The 20,815-nt window shown below is 34.7% G+C and overlaps 1 protein-coding gene across 1 annotated transcript in view; it reads right to left on the reverse strand.

Annotated features, from left to right (window-relative positions):
* The window catches only part of frmd4ba (FERM domain containing 4Ba), a 36,413-nt gene extending 20,459 nt beyond the window's left edge, over positions 1-15,954 (reverse strand). Inside the window, exons 1-7 of the mRNA XM_073852573.1 lie at positions 15,762-15,954; positions 7,931-7,996; positions 7,743-7,837; positions 6,952-7,044; positions 6,620-6,704; positions 3,782-3,838; positions 3,322-3,344 (exon numbers count right to left, since the gene is read on the reverse strand). Of these exons, the coding sequence (XP_073708674.1) occupies positions 3,322-3,344; positions 3,782-3,838; positions 6,620-6,704; positions 6,952-7,044; positions 7,743-7,837; positions 7,931-7,996; positions 15,762-15,923 (581 nt within the window). The 5' untranslated portion in view covers positions 15,924-15,954. The remainder of the gene's footprint in view (positions 1-3,321; positions 3,345-3,781; positions 3,839-6,619; positions 6,705-6,951; positions 7,045-7,742; positions 7,838-7,930; positions 7,997-15,761) is intronic.
* Positions 15,955-20,815: the final 4,861 nt, after the last annotated feature.

Raw genomic sequence — 20,815 nt, forward strand, 5'->3', positions numbered from 1 at the left:
ACTTCTGCTTAGTATTCAGGTTCAACAAGAACAAGGATTATCATTATAGTATTTAATAAAGCCCTCACTGTTTATTTTAAAAGTGGCACCACTTCCTAAACTTTCTACATTCTGTCTACTAGGACATATGGAGGGTGATCTTTAGGGTGAACCCCCGCTTGGTTGCTCCTGACATAAACTGCAGACAGATGACATCAGCATCCTGCATGACGCCCTATCGTCTGCCAACGGGAGATGTCTCCACTCCCTCTCCTCTAACATCTATGCAGGCTTAACAGAGAAGAGGAGTAGGTTTATATGGAAAGAGGTGGGGGTCTTCTAACTTCCTACATAAACTTAAAGCCCTGGGCCTCCAAATGCAACCGCTCAGGCTTTATGAGATTTGGGAGACTTCTTCCACATGGAAATAACAGAAACCAGAGGAAGAGAAGGTCTGAGAGCCTGCTGTATCCTAAGCCCACTTAAACTATAAAAGAACACTATCAGTAATGATACACTGCTACCAGAACTGCTCGACCGCACTGCTTAAATATGTGCCAGTGAATAGTAAAGGGAACATCAGATATAAAAATGTATTCACATGATCCAACAAACTTCAACCAAAAACTAAAAACTAGACATACACTACAGTTACAAACAAATGGGATGAGTAAGATTCTTTAAAAATGTCTTTGAAAAAAGTAACTTATGCTCACCAAGGCAATTTATTTGATCAAAAATACAATAAAAACAATAATAAGACATTTAGGCAAAATAAGAAAAATGTACACATCTGTTCAAAAGTTTACACCCCTTGCTTAATGCATCGTTTTCCCTTCAGGAGTATTAGTGAGCGTTTGAACCTCCTGTAATAGTTGCATATGAGTCCCTCAGTTGTCTTCAGTGTGACAAGATGGATCTTATAATCATACAGTCATTGTTCAAAAGTATTCAAACACACAAAAATGCTGAAAAAACAGAATTTGTGGGATCTGAAGGATTTTTTTGAAGAATAGCAGGCAGACTAACTGTTCAGGACAAACAAGGGACTCATGAACAACTATCACTAAAAAAACAGCTGTGGATCAATCAGGTAACAACACAGCATAAAGAACCAAGTGTATGTAAACTTTTGAACAGGGTCATTTTTATAAATGCAACTTATTTTCTCTTGTGGACTATACATAAATGTGAAATATCAGGTCAGCACTAAATAGAAAATAACATGCATTTTGTATCATCCCTCTTATTTTGGTAAAATAATTAACATTTTGCAGATTCTGCAAGGTGTATGTAAACGTTTTCAACTGCACTGTTTTCTATTTTAATATATTTTAATTTATTCCTGTGATGGCAAAGCTGAATTTACAGCAGCCATTGCATCAGTCTTCAGTGTCACATGATTCTCCAGAAAAATCTTATCTGAATCTAAAATGCAAAAACATGACACTTTTTTTTAGGATTCCTTGAACAGAAAGTTCAAAAGAACAGCATTTATGTGAAATATAAATATTTTAAAACATTACAACTGTTTTACTGTAACTTTTACTCAATTTAATTAGTATTAATTCCTTAAAAAATATCTGACCCAAACAGTGGAACAGTGAACAGTGCTGTACAATATTCTGTATATGCTCTCTCTCTCTCTTTCTACATGTATTTATTACCTTGTTATTGAAATATAATTTATTTAAAGCACACACACAAACAATAAAATGTACATCTGTAACTCATTGTCATATAACAAACCACACACATCAATTGAGATCAGCACAATTCCACGGAAAAGCGCAGCGCCAATGTGCCACTTCCTGTTGTAGAATTACCAGACATACAGTAGATGCAAAAAACCAGAGTGAAACAGCTCCAATATGCCACCTGTGTAATCCAACCTCCCATTTTCTCACCAAGCCCTTCGATATGTCCCTTCCCGTCTCTTTTTTAACAAAAACACGTCAACACAAAAAGAAAACAAAGCTTGTCGAGCCATTTCACAAGGTCTTTAACAAGTTCCCTACTGCTAAACAAAAGCAGTCGTTGTTGCAAGGTAAACATTTTTTCTGAGTAAAAGGGACTGTTTACACACACACAGTCACACACCTCTGTTCCCAATGGTGGACAAGCTTTGTTTTCCAATAATGAACTGCGAGACTATTGAGAAGAGGGACCAACACATGTTTTCTGAGCAATGCTCCCCTACATTGCTTTATCCCTATGCATCCCATTCACTGCCTCAAGATTAGTCCATGTTAACAGAAAAGGCAAAGAATTCCATTACTTACAATAACTAACCATTTGGAATAAACCTCCTGAAAATTTATGAACGGAGAACTAGGTAACATGCCTACCAGTATGATGGCTTTGGTAATGTGCTTAGAAAGTGGCCAACATTTATAAACAATGAAAATCTCTAAATTGAATTATGCTCCTTCTTAGTCAAAATGCACATGCCGAGAGTCCTTTTTAAGGTTTAAGTTAGAAATATCCAAGCCAAGGACATATACATCAGATATGCTGACTGCCAGCTCTACTCACTCGTTAAATATTTCCTTTGGAAATGATCGACTAGGGCTGGATTCATAACAAAACACAGGCGCACAGCCTAAACATTAACTTAAAATGCTTGCTTTTAGATGGCTCTAACTTACAAACACAATTCCACCACCATGTTGGACAGACGCTAATCTTAGCAATAAAAACACAGAACATGACATTCAAGTACTTTGAAAGTATTTTGTAACATTTGGTGCAATTTTTAATCAATTAAACATCAGTGGCAAAACTGAATGCAACTTTTTTTTCTGTTCTGCTCCAGACATATGATCCAAAGCTCAAATCATCTCAGTGCACGGTTTCATTTTTTTTTTTCAGATTAAGAAAAAAAAGGCAAAACAAAGTAGAAAAAAAGTGCATACAGTGACCCCAAAAAGTATTTGTAAATTCAGCCACACTTATTGTATCTAACTGCACAAGAAAAAGAAAATTCAACAGCAAATAAAATCTGCTTACAAATCATGCTTAACCTTTTCTCAGAACTATTTTTTATTCATTGCATTTATTGTTAACCATCTGGTTCCAAGGTCATTTTAATGGATTAAATCAGTTTCCTCAACTTCACACAAGTGTCATAGGTGTATGTTACATTAAGTTAGACAACCTTCACTTTTACTAGGTGACAAATAAAGCTATATTAGCCATTTTCTAGTGTTTCCCTAATTTCTGACCAATAATTATGCACATTCAAACAAACCTTAAAAAAACTAAATATTACATGTATTTCCATATTATTCTATATTAATCTAATGCAATCTTCAAACCAAGATGTGTTAATATTTCTCTCACCTTGTGTAGTCTCCGTATGCCTCCTAGAAGAAAGTAAAGAGACAAAACGCTTGTGTTGATGAATCATTCAGACTGAACCTTTATACATGCTTGAGTCAATGCGGTAAGAAGCTTAACTCTAGAGTGGGTTTACTACAGACCACACGTCTTTAAACTTTATATTAGACAATTGGCAATTAATTAAAAAAATGATATTTACATTAATGTCGCTGCCTAAACATTTCAATGCACAAACACAAACATGCAAAGAGGGGACGTTGTTTCATGCTACAGTTTCGCGAAAACATAAATGCAAATTCTTGCGTAAAAACCGGGCATACAGTTAGTACGCATTATGTTGTTGTAACCGGTTTAATTGTAAAGCAGCCTGAAAACAGTACGGATACAAATTGCGTATGAAAATGACTCGCAGCGAGTCTGTCAAAACTAACGTTAACCCAGAGAATTAAGTCTCACTTACCTGAACAGTATATGCGGCTAACTTAAAAGCAATCTCACTCTCCACTTCAATGTTTTCCTGTAAGTTTAAAGAAGGGAAGGAGTGACAAAATTAAATGGCTTTACTCGTTAGGCTTTCGGTGGACACACCGAATCTAACTATTTATCCCACCAACCGTTTCCACACACAGGTTCCACTGTGGACGATACCATCTTTGTAAACAGACTTACAAAAATAGACACTTTATCTACCTTACACGCAATGTATCATTACACGACTAACAACTTATTACAATAAAACATTAATCGCAAACTTTAAACAATAGAAGTCACTAATATATTCGGAATGACTGCAAGAAATAACTTGAACCACCCCAGGATGACATGGTACGGTCTGGGAGCAGGTTCAGCGCTCGTGTTTCAACTTGCATCAAAAGAAGTTACTCTGGTGTCTCTCGAAGCAAATAACGATAAGAGCAAACTTTATGACTTTGAATAAATAGTTTTCATCACACGGTCGCGAAGGGGTAGTATTCAATAAATGGCAGAACGAGTTAGTGGCTATAATACAAAAGTTACACTAGTAGATGTTTAATCAGTCAACATGGGGTCGCTGTACAGCAACGAGTAAAATCCCTCAGCCACTCAATCACGCCATATGCAGCGCCCCGTGAGGGCTCAGATCACACCATAATGGCTGATTACAGCTATCTTGAAAATATTTACTTATATTTAAAGCTAATTATTATGTTACTTTAACAATACATTTGTATATAAATACAATTAGCTTCAAATAGTAAGTAAACATTTACAATTGACATTATATACGTGTATTTTTAATAGGTAGGCTATAACAATTAAGCGCTAGCTCAAATGCCATACTGGATTTTTTTATAATATATTTATATTTATTATTAGAGGTGTAACAGTTTGAATGTTAACATTTTTAAGCTTTAAGCCTTATATTACAGCAACTTTTTTTAAAATGCAAATGCTAAATACCAAATAAAAATTACACACAAAAACTGTAATGGCTCGAGTAACACGTTATTACTATTTCCCACTTTAGAGTGGAAAGCATCAATAAGCAGCTCAAGATAGTCAAATACTGTATACGATTGTTTTTGAATTATGTGATTTACAACAGTAAGACTTTATGTTTTTTAAAGAATTCTCTTCAGCTCATTAAGCCTGCATTTATTTGATTTAAAGTACAGCAAAGACAGTAAAAAGTGAAAATACTTGTACAATTTAAAATAACTGTTTTCTTTTTGAATATATATTGAATACTTTATTCCTGTGATTTCAAAGCTGAATTATTAGCATCATTTGTCACATGATCCTATGCTGATTTGCTGTTCAATAAACAGCAATATTTAAAACTGTTAAGTACATTTTCTCAGGTTTCTTTGATTAATAGAAAGGTCAGAAAACCAGCATTTATATGAAACAGAAATCTTTTGTAACATAATCTTTTGTTATAAATGTCTTTATCATAATTTTTGATCAATTTAAAGCATCCTTGCTAAATGTGTGGATCATTCTATTCATCAAAGAATCCTGAAAAAATGTACTCAACTGTTTTAAATATTGATAATAATAATAAAAATAATTAAAAATATTACAGCATATCAGCCTATTAGAATTATTTCTGAAGGATCATGTGACACTCAAGATTGGAGTAATTTAGCTTTGATCACAGGAATAAATTACATTTCAAAATATATTTAAATAGAAAGAAGTTATTTTAAATAGTAAAAATATTTCACAATATTACTGCTTTTGCTGTATTTTGAATCTAATAAAAGCAGGCTTGGTGAGCAGAAGAGATTTCTTTAAAAACCTGAAAAATCTTATTGTTTGACTAGTGTATTTAGACACAAAACAAGGAAATCTATCAGAGTGAGTTCAATTCATACTTCTTTTTCTTCTTTATTAAATGTGTTAGGCTGAATTAGATTTGGTGGTTCAATAATAGCCTTTACTGTTGGAAGAGGCTAGAGAGGAGCCAGCCAACCCAGCAGCATCCTGCTGTGTCAGGGCTGTCATCTGTAAATGCCCGTAATCAAAAAGAACTTAATGGAAGCCACCTGCCAAGCTCTTTTAAAGCCTCACAAAAAAAATTATCAAATCTACAATTGTTGTAGAAAACATAAGAATACAAGACGAATGCAATAAATTATTCTATTAACCTTTAACATACATTGCGCTCTTAATGGGTATTGTAATGTTTAATAATAAAGTTTAGTTGTGAAGGATCCTTCGATCCTCATATGCAGACTGTTTGTGTTTTTGTTTTGATTTGTATGTTTTAATTCATTTATAATCATTAATTGACAATTATTTATAATCATTTTATAATCATTAGTCATTCATATAATGTATTATTTGATTGTTTATCATTTGATTATTTGATTATCATTTATCATTATATTTTTAATCATTTATCAATTTATTGCACTTCTATTTCTTATTATTTTTCTTTGCATATGCATTTTCATTATTGTTCAGTTTTATGATTGTGGGTTTTCATGAGTTGTGAATAAACTCTGTTCTACCTTTTTACCATCATCACTTCGTCTCCTGCTTCTGCTCTTTTCTGGCCTTCATCAGTCAACTACTTGACTGACAGAGAACTGTTTTAACACTTGTTTTGGGTATTTTGGATACCAGACAAGACTTGCTGTTAACAGGGTTTGGGTACAGACAGCGCTGCGACTAGTTGTTCTGTTACCAGAAAAAAACGATATTTCCTGACAAGATCTGGTGTCTGGGGCTGGATCTTATTTATCTTGACGTGGGGACTCGATCTAACAGTTGTTTTAATCTGTGACATGACTTTAATACTTGGATCACTTACATTGAAGAGACATATCTTAGCATTCCGGAAAAAGAGTTCAACGGTGGTAGCATCTTTCAAGTATGCAACACTCTCAATGTAAAACCTGCAAAAAACACAGCAACAATTAGTGCAGAACATTAATTTACTACTGTAATTAACCAGAACTAACAAACACTGCATATAAAGAGAAAAAAGATATGAATGAGTAGATTTTATTGTCTATTATCTATATTATCTTGCGTTTGCATGTTGAACTTGCATCAGCATGTCTCTGTGCAGGTGGCGCCCCCTATTGGATAGCCATTGTACATGCAACTGAGTGAATCTAAGTTAGTTCTGAGTGAACTAACCTGACATGGAATTTGAGCTCAAGAGGTCCACTCTTTTTCGAAAAGTCATGGTCCAGCACTCTGCGGTCCAGCTGAAGCCATTTCGTCTGACCCCTGATAAATGGCAATAAGTTGAATTGAATACTTTGACATAAGAAAACGATTAAGAAAAGATTTGTAACTACATCCTTTAACCTCATTTGTTGTGTATGATCCTCTATGTGCTTTGTCTGAATGAATGAATGAATGATCAAAGGATCTTAGCACTGGCAAGAATCCAAAGTAAGCAGGTAAGTATTTAACAAAACAACAAAAAAAATTATCTTGTAAAACTGGAATTACCTCTAAAGCCGTAACTAAGCCTTTTGTTCAAAAGCATGCAATTTGACAAAGACTTATAGTAGTTCAGGAGAACTTTAGTTATTATTGTGATTGTCTGGCTATTGATTACATACTGTGAATTAAAATAATTTAAGATTTACTCAGGAGGGTCTTTATATTAAAGGGATAGTTCATCCAAAAATAAAAATTCTGTCATTAATTACTCACCCTTATGTCGTTCCAAACCTGAGAATACTTTTGTTGGATTAAGTCATTTGAGTTTTCTTTGCGCTCTCGGATTTCATAGCAAATATCTTAATTCGTGTTTCGAAAATGAATGAAGGTCTTACAGGTTTGGAACGGCATGAGGGTGAGTAATTTAGATTTTTGGGTGAACTATCCCTTTAAGTGGTGAAATACAGAGATTTAAAAAAATCATAACTACAACTTTCTATGCAAAACAACAATAACAAAACACTACACCAACTTACTTCTCATCTGTAAAGGAGATTCCGAAATATTCTTTCTCTTTCAGGTTAAAATGCGATGAAACCAAATCCAGGAGATCCCGGGACAACAGTTTTGGCTGTATTAGGGAAAACAGGTGTTACTCTTAATAACATATCTGTTTTATTATATGTCTGTCTGTTTATGAGTTAGTGTGGTGAGTTTGCTGCACCTGGACCAGCAGTTCCAGCTGCCTGTCATCTAGCAAAAGCACCTGACAAAGCCGGCCCTCCGTCATCTGCAAAAGTCGACACACATCGAGTTAGTCTTAAAATATTCAATATTTCTATTTAACCAATTCGCACAAATATGGCAATGAACAACCAAATTTTTCAAAAGTTTGGGATTTTAAATTGATACTTTAATCACCATTTATGCGTGAAATTATATAGCAAAAGTGACATTTTGTAACGTTACAAAATATTTTTACATTAAATAAGCAGCAGAACTTAGAATGTTAGAATTATGTTTGAAAAATCGTGACTCTGAAGATTAGAGTAATGGCTGCTAAAAGGTCAGCTTTACCATCATAGGAATAAAGTACATTTTTATTATATATTTTATATTATTTATATTTTATGAAAATACATGTATAAATCCAACATCATTGGTGAGCATAAAACACCCAAACTTTCAAACAGTATAGTTTTTTTTTTTTGCAGTGTATTTAACATTTTTATTGATACTGTATGTGTGTAAGTGTTTAATATTTTAAACATACTTTTCTATGACCTCTAATACAGATTTAGACATCATCATAACCTACTGCTAAACTTATAAACACTAATCTAGTGATGTGAGGAGAGTGTGTCCTCTGATACTGGGTTAATAAATTGGATTGTTTTTCCCATTGGGAAGATTGATCTCTGTGTAGAGTCAGCTGGATTTAAATGTGATCTTGGCAGCCTCTTGGCAGGGTGACTTTAGGAGCATTCAGCAAAGTCAGAGTTAAAACTAAATTATGAACATAATTCTTAGTTTATTAATATGTACACTAACAGTCAAAAGTTTTTGAACAGTAGGATTTCTAATGTTTTTTTTTTTTAAAGTAGTCTCTTCTGCTCACCAAGCCTGCATTTATTTGATCCAAAGTATAGCAAAAACGGTAAATAAACTATTTAAAAAAACTCTTCAATCTCAAAATGTTATTTATTCCTGTAATTACTACAGTTTTCAGTGTCTTAGTAAATTTGTACTGTTTTTGCTGTACTTTGGATCAAATAAATGCAGTCTTGGTGAGCAGAAAAGACTTCTTTAGAAAAAACATTTAAAATCTACTGTTCAAAAACTTTTGACTGGTAATGTATATCCTACATGTACTCAATATGCATTTGATTTATAATGGGATTGAGTGTGTGAGTAAGAGAGAGAAAGACTTAAACATTGAACTGATGTAAAGCTGAACTTGTAAGAACACATTGTTCTCTTCACCATGTCTAGTACAACGCTTATATTTATTTTTTGCGGTTTACATCATGTTTTTTTTACACAATGGCTGCGCAGCTGCATAGCTGAAAGCCCTTTATGTACAAGACTGAGCCTTAATAGAATTCAATAGAATCTGAGTGAATCATAGTCATGAGAAATTCCAAACTGCAAATCTTTTTACTGTTCAAAGCTGCCCCCTAAGCGTCATCATAATAATATATGACTATATATTAACTATAATTACAATCAATCCACCCTCATCTTATCTTTAACACAGCATTAAATCAATTGCAAAATGATCACCACACAGAATGAACTCCTCTCCTTCATGCACTAAAATGGTGATGAGCTTGAGGTTTCAACATGGAGCATGCGTGAAATCTGCTTAATTAATGAGAACCAAACTATCTCTCTTCACCAGATTCACCAGTGTACATGTACTGATAACAGTTGATTAATTAAACCATAATTAGCCACTCCCATGTGAATTCAACAACTTTCTTGACTCACATTTCTAATAATGTAATATAATATGTAAATTATATTTTAAATCTTATTAATACTTGGTCTGATATTTTCTACAAGAGTAAACATGTTTATAAAAGTAACTGTGATCAAACAAGAGCTATAATAAGTGTTACTGAATAAGACGGCCAGTCACTATAAAAAACAAGGACCTACATTTAAGCCGTCTTAATGGAGAGAATTACTGGTGTTGCTAATTACACAGGCTCCATTGTCTAAGCTTGGATTAGTCACTATAGAAACCCTTTATAGGACTAGCCCAGCCCAATGAATGTTTAAAGCCATGCTTTAATAAAACATATGAAAAATGACATAGCACATGCATACTAAAAACAATACATCATCTTGGTGTCTTTTTTGACTTGGAATTCAACGTTACTTTATTGGAATTCATTCTTAAGCTTAATGTTAAGTTTAACATTTTAATTTTGATTAGACCAATACCACAGCAGTCAATACCGATTACCATACATTAGGAAAATCTGCTCCACCAGCACTGCAGGAAGCCTCATTGGCTTTGAGTTGAACTTTATCTTGCCAAAAACAATGCTCTCAAAAGTGCTTTACACTAGACTCAGCATCAGCACTATTTAAGCTTAATGCGGCTTCACTTCCCTGTCCGCCTAAGATTTTCTTGCCCCGCACTAAAAAGCCCTCCACTTATTACAAAAAAAAAAAAAAACACCCACTTATGTATCCTGCTTGCCCAGTATATATTTGCTCATGCAGAGATCTTGCTTGTTTTGTGTGCTTTCAGACTATACGTTCATCACTAGTCACTGAGTGGCTGTTAGATCAGTCTGATATAACTCATGTTACAGATCAATACGGACAAAGAAGTTAGTATAGCGTTCGGGATCTGTAATGAATATTTAAACTTGTGACTTTATACTTTATTATTTAAGGACAATATAAGCATAATGGATTTGTGCCTGTGTATGAACTAAGCCTATATATGTGCCTGTGGGGGAAGGGAATGAGTGACCATGCAAAACAAGAGGGTCATGTGACGAATAATGCTCTTGACATATGGGTCATTCACTTTGAATTATAAACTGAGTTCAAACAAAGGCCCATAGTCTCCAAAAACTTACATGCACACACTTGTGGACACAGTTACCACTAGCTCTAATAATAATAAAAAAAGTACTTAAACCGTTATTAGTACCACTAGCTCCAATCTTGTCTTACTTTTAGATATGCATCATCTGTGACCTAAAGACCCCTTAACCTCTTCCATAAGCAAGTGTAATTTTTTAAATGCAATCTTACACAAACAAAACTGTTTCAGGGTGAGTCACAAAAAAACAAAAGGATGAAATGACTCAGAGCTACCAGCTCTAAAACTACATTAAAACACCCTCAAAGAAAAAACATCTGGAGAGAAGATCTGTCTGGGGTGTATAAATATCACTCAGCTGTGGAGTGACTCTTAATAAAGTTGATTAAAGAAACACAGAAATAAAATTTGCTATTAAAATTCTAGTTAAGTTTCTGACACATCATATGGGCTCAGACTATGATCATTAACAAACTTGGAATAGTATGGACTTCTTTTATGGTTTTATATTGCTTTTGGGGCATTTGTGAAGCTTCACATCACGGCCCATAGTATAACCTGAATAAAAAATATAACAAATATACATACTATTTTATAAAATAATGGGTACCACATTATATTAGGTGGCCTAAAATGTCCTAATAGTTTACTCACCCCCATGTCATCCAAGATGTTCATGTCTCTTCAGTCGAAAAAAATGTAAGGTTTTAAAGAAAACATTCCAGGATTTTTTTTTTTTTTAAAGATTTATTTTTGGCATTTTTGTCTTTATTTTGATAGAACAGATCAGAATTGACAGGAAGCGAAGTTGGAGAGAGATAGGGGGTGGGATCGGGAAAGGTCCTCGACTCGGGATTCGAACACGGGACGCCCGGAGCGCAATGACGCTGTATGTCGGCGTGCTGCCCACAAGGCTATTGGCGCTGACACATTCCAGGATTTTTCTTTATATAATGGACTTCAATGGGGATGTACGGGTTGAATTGCAGATTCAAAGGCCTCTACATAATCCCAGCCGAGGAATAAGGGTCTTATCTAGTGAAATTTGTCATTTTCTAAAAATAATTTTAAAAAGTATATACATTTTAACCACAAATACCCATCTTGCACTTGCTCTGTGATGCACGTCTACTTAATGCACATTAAGTAATCATGTTGGAAAGTTAACGCACAGGTAGTTCTTCAACTGTGTACTCCGGTTCATAGAGGTAGGGTAGGGCGAAATACAAACCTCCAACATCGTTGTTTTACCTTTTTCTAGTGCACGAGAAGCATTTGTGGTTAAAAAGTAGGCCTATATACATTTTTTTTAAATGACAAATTTTTGCTACATAATGCCTTATTCCTCGTCTAGAATTGTATACCACTAGTGAAATACAGTGGTAGGCAGAGGAATCACTAAATTAAATATAAATTAATGTTAAAACAAAATGCATTTAATTTAATCTTTATTTGAGTAAAGTTTTTTTAGTTTTTACATTTAGGTAGAGTTTTTATTTAAAGGAGAACTCCGGTGTGATTTTGACCTAAAGTGTATTGAATCATGATACCGAGTGTGAACGTACCTTGCATATCTCATCTCGGTTTGTGTCCTGTAGTCCAAAATCTGGGGTCAGTTAGCCGATGCTCACAACAGGTTGTCAATCTTGAATTTAGTCACGATAAGTCGAGTGTCGAGCACCAAGGAATTTATCAGGTTATCAACTTATGAGGCTGTAGTTTCCTTCGAGCTCGACACTCGACTTATCGTGACTAAATTCAAGATGGCGGCGACCGGTCTGTTTCTGATGGAAAACGTCTGTATAAATCTTCTTGTAAATAAACTACCGGTGCTTTTTCTGAGTTCTCAATGTCTCGTTTTAAATGTCAGGGCCCTTGGAATTCTACCAAACGAAGTGTGGAGCTACTTTGTGCCTTGTAAATGGCGTAAAACAGTGATTTATTTACATGGCTACTTCGATGCCCTATTGACTCTCATTGACAACCTGTTGTGAGCATCGGCTAACTGACCCCAGATTTCGGACTGCAGGACACAAACCGAGATGAGATATGCAAGGTACGTAAACACTCGGTATCATGATTCAATACACTTTAGGTCAAAATCACACCGGAGTTCTCCTTTAACTTTTAAGTACAACACATTTTAATTTAATCATTATTTGTGACACTGGACCACAAAACCAGTCTTAAGTAGCACGGGTATATTTGTACATTGTATGGGTCAAAATTATCGATTTTTCTTTTATGCCAAAAATCATTAGGATATTAAGAAAAGATAATGTTCCATGAAGATATTTTGTACATTTCCTACCATAAATATATCAAAACTTAATTTTTATTAGTAATATGCATTGCTAAGAACTATATTTGGACAACTTTAAAGGTGATATTCTCAATATTTAGATTTTTTTGCACCCTCAAATTTCAGATTTTCAAATAGTTGTATCTTCACAAAACATTGTCCTATCATAACCATACATCAATGGAAAGCTTATTTATTTAACTTTCAGATGATATATAATCTAAATTTTAAAAACTGACCCTTATGACTGGTTTTGTGGTCCAGGGTTACATTTAAATTTTTATACATACCCGTTTGTAAGCACTGTGCAGTATTAATGTTCAAACTGTATTTACAATGTTAAAGTGCCAGACAACAATAAATATAACTGTGCAGAGCTGTAGCTGAATACTTAGGCCTACTACGCTATTGTATTTTAATGTTGGTCATTATGGTGGTACTTGGAGAACCAAATATTTTCTGAGGTGGTTCTTGGTATAAAAAGTTTGAGAACCACTGGTGTAGAGCCCTTTGAAGCTGCACTGAAACTGTAGTTTCAACCTATTGGCTCCCATTGAAGTCCACTATATGGAGAAAAATCCTGGAATGTTTTCCTCAAAAACCTTAATTTCTTTTTGAGTGAAGAAAGAAAGAGAGACAATAACATCTTGGATGACATGGGGGTGAGTAAATTATCAGGGAATTTTTATTCTAGAAGTGAACTAATCCTTTAAGACCACCTAATATAAAGTAAGACCAAATAATGTATTACTTCAATTTCCATGCAGTTTACTGCAGTCGCATCAAAAATTATTTCCATTTAAAACACATTACTGCATTGTAACCAATCACGGACAAGTCCGTTGAGCAACTGAACATAATGACCAATCTGAAGCGATTAAACGAGTCCATAAAACAAACAGTAAATACAAAGCAGTGAGGTTTGTGAGACTTGTTTCACTTCTATTAGTATTCTCAGCAACATACCATATATTTTTCTCTAGAAACATCACCTGACAGTCTTCACACTTGACAGTCAGTTTGCTCTTGCTGAACTGCAGCAAGTGACAGTCATTTTAAAGGTGCATTGCACTTCAAGGGAGCAGTGAAATACTGATCAGCTTGCTTTGCATGTTTAAGAATGCAGTTTCCCCCACAAAAGAAGTATTTTAATGTACGTTATGAATTTACATTAATAATAATGATTACAAAATCTATGTACGGTTCTAATTTCTAATAATCATAACTTAGCCCTAATCTATTTTCTAAATACAGAACCCCTGAGGATGACTAACAACATTTTCTAATGATGAAGACCATTTGCTGACAAAGAAAAACAAATATATTTACACACTATTCATGGAAAGTATTACAAGCTAACACGCAGTGTCCACATGGTCAATAAACATCTGTCTTCACAGATGTTTATTAAAGATGTGGTTCCACAAAGGCTTTAGACACTTTTTCTAAATGATTTACATACAACTCACAAACAACTTTGAAATAAGTTGTTGTGAGGACAACAACCATCTGTTCATCTTGATTTGTGAATAAACCATATAGCAGATTAATTATTTGAAATCATGAATCACTGAATCTAGGTTAAGGTTACTACAACAACATTACTTCGACACAATAACATCAGAACAACCACAGCACAACAATAGAAGGAGAAACAGTGACGCTTGCACACACGAAAACTAAATGAATCGAGGAATTTTCACTTATATATTTTGACTTAATAGATCTACTCTCAAAACAACTATTCTTTTCTTTTTTCTCAGAATAGTTCATTCATTAATTAAAATTCTGTCATCAGCTACACACCCATATTGTTATTATTCCAAACCCATACGCCTTTCTATCTTCCATGACGCACAAATGGAGTTTTACATATAGTGAAAGTTAATGGTGACAGCTGCTGTCAAGTAAGATTTAAGCAAAGATTTTAATTAAATAATAAATCCATTTTAGTTGTTCCTCACATAAACTATCATGTGGCTTCATAGGACTTGGAATAATTCATATAGGCTACTTTTATTAATCTTTTTATTAATCTTCTTTGTTTAGCTAGACACTAGACAATCCCTGGTCTCATATAATCCACTTTCATTATATGAAAAAGCTACTACGTTTTGCTGGCATTTTCTAAATTTCTTCTTTTATGTTCGACAGAAAAAAGAAAGTCATTGAAGTTTGGACCAACGTAAGCATGAGTAAACAATGACAGTTTTTATTCTGGGCTAAACATGCTCTTTAATTTAGATTTACACTATCGTTCAAAAGAACAGAGTCAGTATGAGTTTTTAGTTATTTATGAAAATTATGCTCACCAAGGCTGCATTTATTTGATAAAAAATACAGTAATATTGTAAAAGCTAGTACAATTTAAAATAATCTTTTCTACTCCAGTCTTTAGTGTCAAAGAAATCAGAAATCATTCTAATATGCTGATTTAGAAACATTTCTTATTATTATCAGTGTTGAAAACAGTTGAGTTGTTTTTTGTGGAAAATGTGATTTTCTTTTCAGGATTTTTTGTGGAATGTAAAGTTTTTTTGAAGTAGAAATCTTTTCTAACATCATAAATGACCTTTACTGTCAATTTTGATCTATTTAATGCATCCTTGGTGACTAGAACAACATTCCTTAATATATATGACCCCAAACCTTTAAACGATAGTGTACATATGTATAGACATCTCATACCTGGTAGACATCTCCCAGATGACACCATGTTTGCAGAAACCTCCTACAAGGCACAAGCCCATCACTGTAGCATCTTCTCAGCACCTGTTCAGCCACAGTCCACACCAGCTGACTTCCAGATGCCAGCAGATCCTCTACGCCACAAAATAAGCCCAGCGCCATCCCTGTTTGTCTGGCACACTAAGAAGCTGTGTGCTCCCTCTGAGGCTGATGTAACCTAACTGGAGCCTGGAAGAGCCAGGGTCGGAATGCCACTGGCTGGGTTTGAGGCTCTGTGTGTAGGCTTCTGTCCAAGACTTTCCCCCTTGGAGGAGCGCGCAGAGAGAGGGCAGGCCACAAACAATCCACACACACTCAGAGACAAGCCTACTGAAGATACTTTTTGTGATGCACACAGTCATATACAAAAGAATGCGAGTGCAAATAAGTGCACTCACATATCTACGCAAATTGTACACAATGACCGTCCCAGCCGTGCCAGTCCCTTCTCATAAACAAAAGTTGTGGTTTCTCTGTGCTTTTCACAAGTGCATGTCTTTTGTGACCAGCGTTTTACACACTTTTATAAGACCAATCAAATGAGAATGTTTTGTTAGTCATAGCGATTAAAATAAAGACATAGAACACAGAAGGGTTACGATTAGCTGTTTCTGTATGTGGGTGAAAGTGTGTCTGTTAAGGGCGTAGTTTCCGCCAGACGCCACACTTCTCCACCCGTCGTATTCCATAAAGGAAAAATTTATAAAAATACCTACTTTCATTTGAGCCAAACGCAATATAGGAGGCTGATGTGTTGTGAGTAACGCCCAAATTCGACAGCAAATTATAGAGGAAATGTAAAGGTTTCATTGGAAAAAAAAAAAATAGGACATTTTCCATCCTCTCAGTGAACCCTTCAACTAAATCTATCATCCATTTGACCTCTAGGTTTCCACAGCATCACTTCCTGTTCCAGATCTGTTTAGATTACATTCAATATGTCAGATGTTCAGGTTGTGGCAATCCTAAAGGATGTTTTTCTTTCTCCTCCTGCTGTCTGAGTTTGAGTTTGGGGCTTGTATTACACATCTCAATGTTGAGTTCAGACTTAAAGGTCATTCTAAGAGGGAATTGCACAAATTGAAGAGGAACATGCACACACAGCTGTCTATTTGGCAGTAGTTTTTAGAAAAGTTTATATCTCTCTGTATGTTTAAGATTTAAATCTTCTAAAACATAAAGAATGCACTAGAAATAAAGGGATGTGATGCAAACAGACTCTTAATACTAAGAGAAAAATAGCTAGAAATGAATCAAACACTTGAATCGGATTTAACTTGGTAAATTGCGTATATCAGGAGGTAAACAGAATTTCAAAATGATGCAAACAAAGTCCATAGAGAGAATGGAGAAACACAAAAAGTAAACAATTCAGTTAAGTGGTATATCCATAGTTAAAAACTACTAAGAAAAATAGGCCAATCAATACAGACCGTATGCATCTATACAAAAAAGACTAGGAAGACAACACAATAAGTGATTTGATAAATTGCTGTAGTTATGCACACAGACATACATGCATAGAGCCTATACAGCTTGTGTCAAAAGTTTATATACACCTTGCAGAATCTGCAAAATGTTATTTTACCAAATTAAGAGGGACCAAACTAAATGCAGGATATTTGTTTTATTTAGTACTGACCTGAATAAAATACTTAACATAAAAGTTGTTTACATATAGTCCACAAGAGAAAAGAATAGTTGAATTTATAAAAATGACCCCGTTCAAAAGTTTACATACACTTGATTCTTAATACTGTGTTGTTACCTGAATGATCCACATCTGTGCTTTTTTTTTTGTTTAGTGATAGTTGTTCATGAATCCCTTGTTTGTCTTTAAAAGTTAAACTGCCCACTGTTCTTCAGCAAAGTCCTTCGCGTCACACAGATTTTTTGTTTTTGTTGTTTGTCTGCATTTTTGTGTATTAGAACTAGAACTCTTTTTAACAATGACTGTATGATTTTGAGATTCGTCTTTTCACACTGAGGACAACTGAAGGACTCATATGCAACTATTACAGAAGGTTCAAACGCTCACTGATGCTCCAGAAGGAAAAACAATGCATTAAGAGCCAGGGGTGAAAACTTTTGAATGGAATGAGGATGTGTACATTTTTCTTATTTTGCCAAAATATCATATTTTTTCATTTAGTTCTGCCCTTCAGAAGCTACAAAAGATACTTACATGTTCCCCAAAAGACAAAATAAGTTTAATTTACCTTATTCTTCAAATTAATCTTAAAGCTCTTAATGCATCGTTTTTTCTTCTGGAGCATCACTGAGCTTTTGAAACTTCTGTAATAGTTGCATATATGCATATATATCATATATGTGTCCCTCAGTTGTCCTCAGTGTGAAAAGATGGATCTCAAAATCATAGTCATTGTTGGAAAAGGTTTTGAATTTACAAAAATGCTGAAAAACCAAAGAATTTGTGGGATCTGGAGAATTTTTCTGAAAAACAGCGGGCAGTTTAACTGTTTAGGACAAACAAAAATTTTCACAACTCTTTTTTTTTCTTGTGGACTATATGTAAACATATGCGAAATATCTTATTCAGGTCAGTAATAAATAAAAAAATAACATGCATTTTGTATGATCCCTCTTATTTTGGTCAAATAATTAACATTTTGCAGATTCTGCAAGGCATGTAAACTTTTGACTTCAAATGTATATAATATACAGCATTATAGACACTATGAAACACAACCTCTTGCAGTCCCACAGTGGGTGAAGAGGCACAAAAAACACAAGCTGTTGCATTATACAAGAATTAGTTTAAAAAAGCCTCCAACCATGACAGACAAAGTTGTGACCCGTGCTCAACAGTTCTCTCACGAAGCAGCCATTGATGTTAAGCACCGATTGGATGCTGGGAGGCAAAGAGTCAAGGGTTTAAGTGCATTCTGGGAATTCAAACAGCCTGTGGCACTAGTAAGAGCAAACACCGAGGTTAGAAACAGGGCACCCTGCAGTCTTGCATTGATCTGAAAGAAGCCTTACCACTCAACCTTAGTGTAAAACTAAAAGCTGAAAACAACTCAGAATCATCACGAAAATAGTAATTGTTGGGTTTAATTGTACAGTCAAATATTTTTGTATAATAACCACTAAACCATACAGCTGATTTCTCATTTTCCTCATCTGTTATTTTATTTTAGATTTATATTTCAGACTTACAAGTTTGATCTGTGATACTTATATTAGTGCAAATTATTTACAGAGAAAAACACCAAATTATTTTTATTGTTTTGTGTGAATATGACAAACTCTCCTGTTATATAATTTGTTGCTTAATGAATCCTTATAGATGAATCCTAGTATAAATTTAGCTCAGAACACACTGAGGAATACAACAATCTTAGGTAATTCGCTGGGGACATCTGACAAAAGTATCTGGTTAAACCTCTCAGGTGTGTGTGTGTGTGTGTGTGTGTGTGTGTGTGTGTGTGTGTGTGTAAGAGAGAGAGAGAGAGAGACCCAAGACCAGATCAAACACAAACATACATCAAATGCACATACACATCATATACATCAAATGCTCAAAATACAGGCTGTAAATATGGAATGCAAGTATAAACACACAAAGACACACAGCATGAGGTTCACACTCAAGAGCTCCTTCTATGAAAGGAAAATAATTGCCTGCATTGACAACCACACAGTGCAACCAAGGTCCACATACAGCTGCACACAGCTGTAGCTTTTGAAGCCATATTTTAGGCCCAAACTCAAAAGAAAGCATATTGTCAACTAAAACAAAGACTTTCACTTCAATGTGTGAGAAAAACATCAAATGGCGAATTTAATTTCCACATGTTGTGTTCAAAAGGCAAAAACATCTGGGAGAACTATATGCCCAGGAGCTAGTGATGGGTTGCGCTTTGGCTTGCATGTTATGCGTTATTACAAACACCACACAGAAACCGTAGAGGAGATACGATTACAACTTCAGCCCGACATTGAATGATGACCTCACACGCTGGCACTTGTCCGGTGTCATGTGCATAAACTCAAGCTCTCAGTGACATGGGATCCTATTCATTTTAATGGCATTGACGTTTGATGGCACCCTGCTGGTAATTAAATGGCTATTGTGTTTCCAACACAAACAAGACAAATCGCATGTTGTGTTATATGACGTCATTTACATGGACCGGGCCAGAAGGGGGGGCATGATGGCAGCTAAATTAAAAAAAAAAAAAAAAAGCATTCTTAAAATCAAAATGAACTGTGATCAAAAGCTTTCAATCTCTTGTGTCCAAATCATCTGCAAATGAACAGTCTCTGTTAAGATTTATTAAAGGGGTCATATGATGCGGTTTCTTGTTTTCCTATGTAATTGGAGTGTTACAAGCTGTTTGTACATAGATAAGATCTGTAATGTTGAAAAGCTTAAAGTCTCAAAACCAGAGACATTTATTCTAAAAGTTAAGACTCAGCCACACCATCCCACTGGATGCAACAAATGCCTCGTTTCATCGCGCTAAGAAACGGCATCACAACATGATAAGGGGCGTAACATTTCCTTCACATGCTTGAGGTAATCGGCCAATCACAACACACCATATAGCTGGCCAATCAGAGAACACCTCGGTTTCCTACAACGATGAGTTTTGTAAAAATCAAAGCGTTTGAGAAAGGCGGGGCAGAGAGGAGCAACAATAATGTACAGTATGTGGAAAATAATGTTTTTTGCAACTCAAACTGCATAAACATTGCCTTACAACAAATACACAAAATAATGCTCTTTTTAGCAACATGATATGACCCCTTTTTTTACAAATCAATCATTAATCCATCATTAAGGCATTTATAACTTCAACTACAGTGTCCTCTATCCATAATATTGCTTTCTTCAGTCAAAAAATCATCTTGTCTGAATCAGGAGAGAAATATAAAGCACTGTTTACAAGTAAAAACAATATAAACAGTTGGCAAATGTGACCCTGGACCACAAACCAGTCATAAGAGTCCGTTTTTTTAAATCTGAAAGCTGAATAAACAAGTCCTTC

Source organism: Garra rufa, chromosome 12, assembly GCF_049309525.1.
Source record: "Garra rufa chromosome 12, GarRuf1.0, whole genome shotgun sequence".
NCBI lineage: Eukaryota > Metazoa > Chordata > Actinopteri > Cypriniformes > Cyprinidae > Garra > Garra rufa.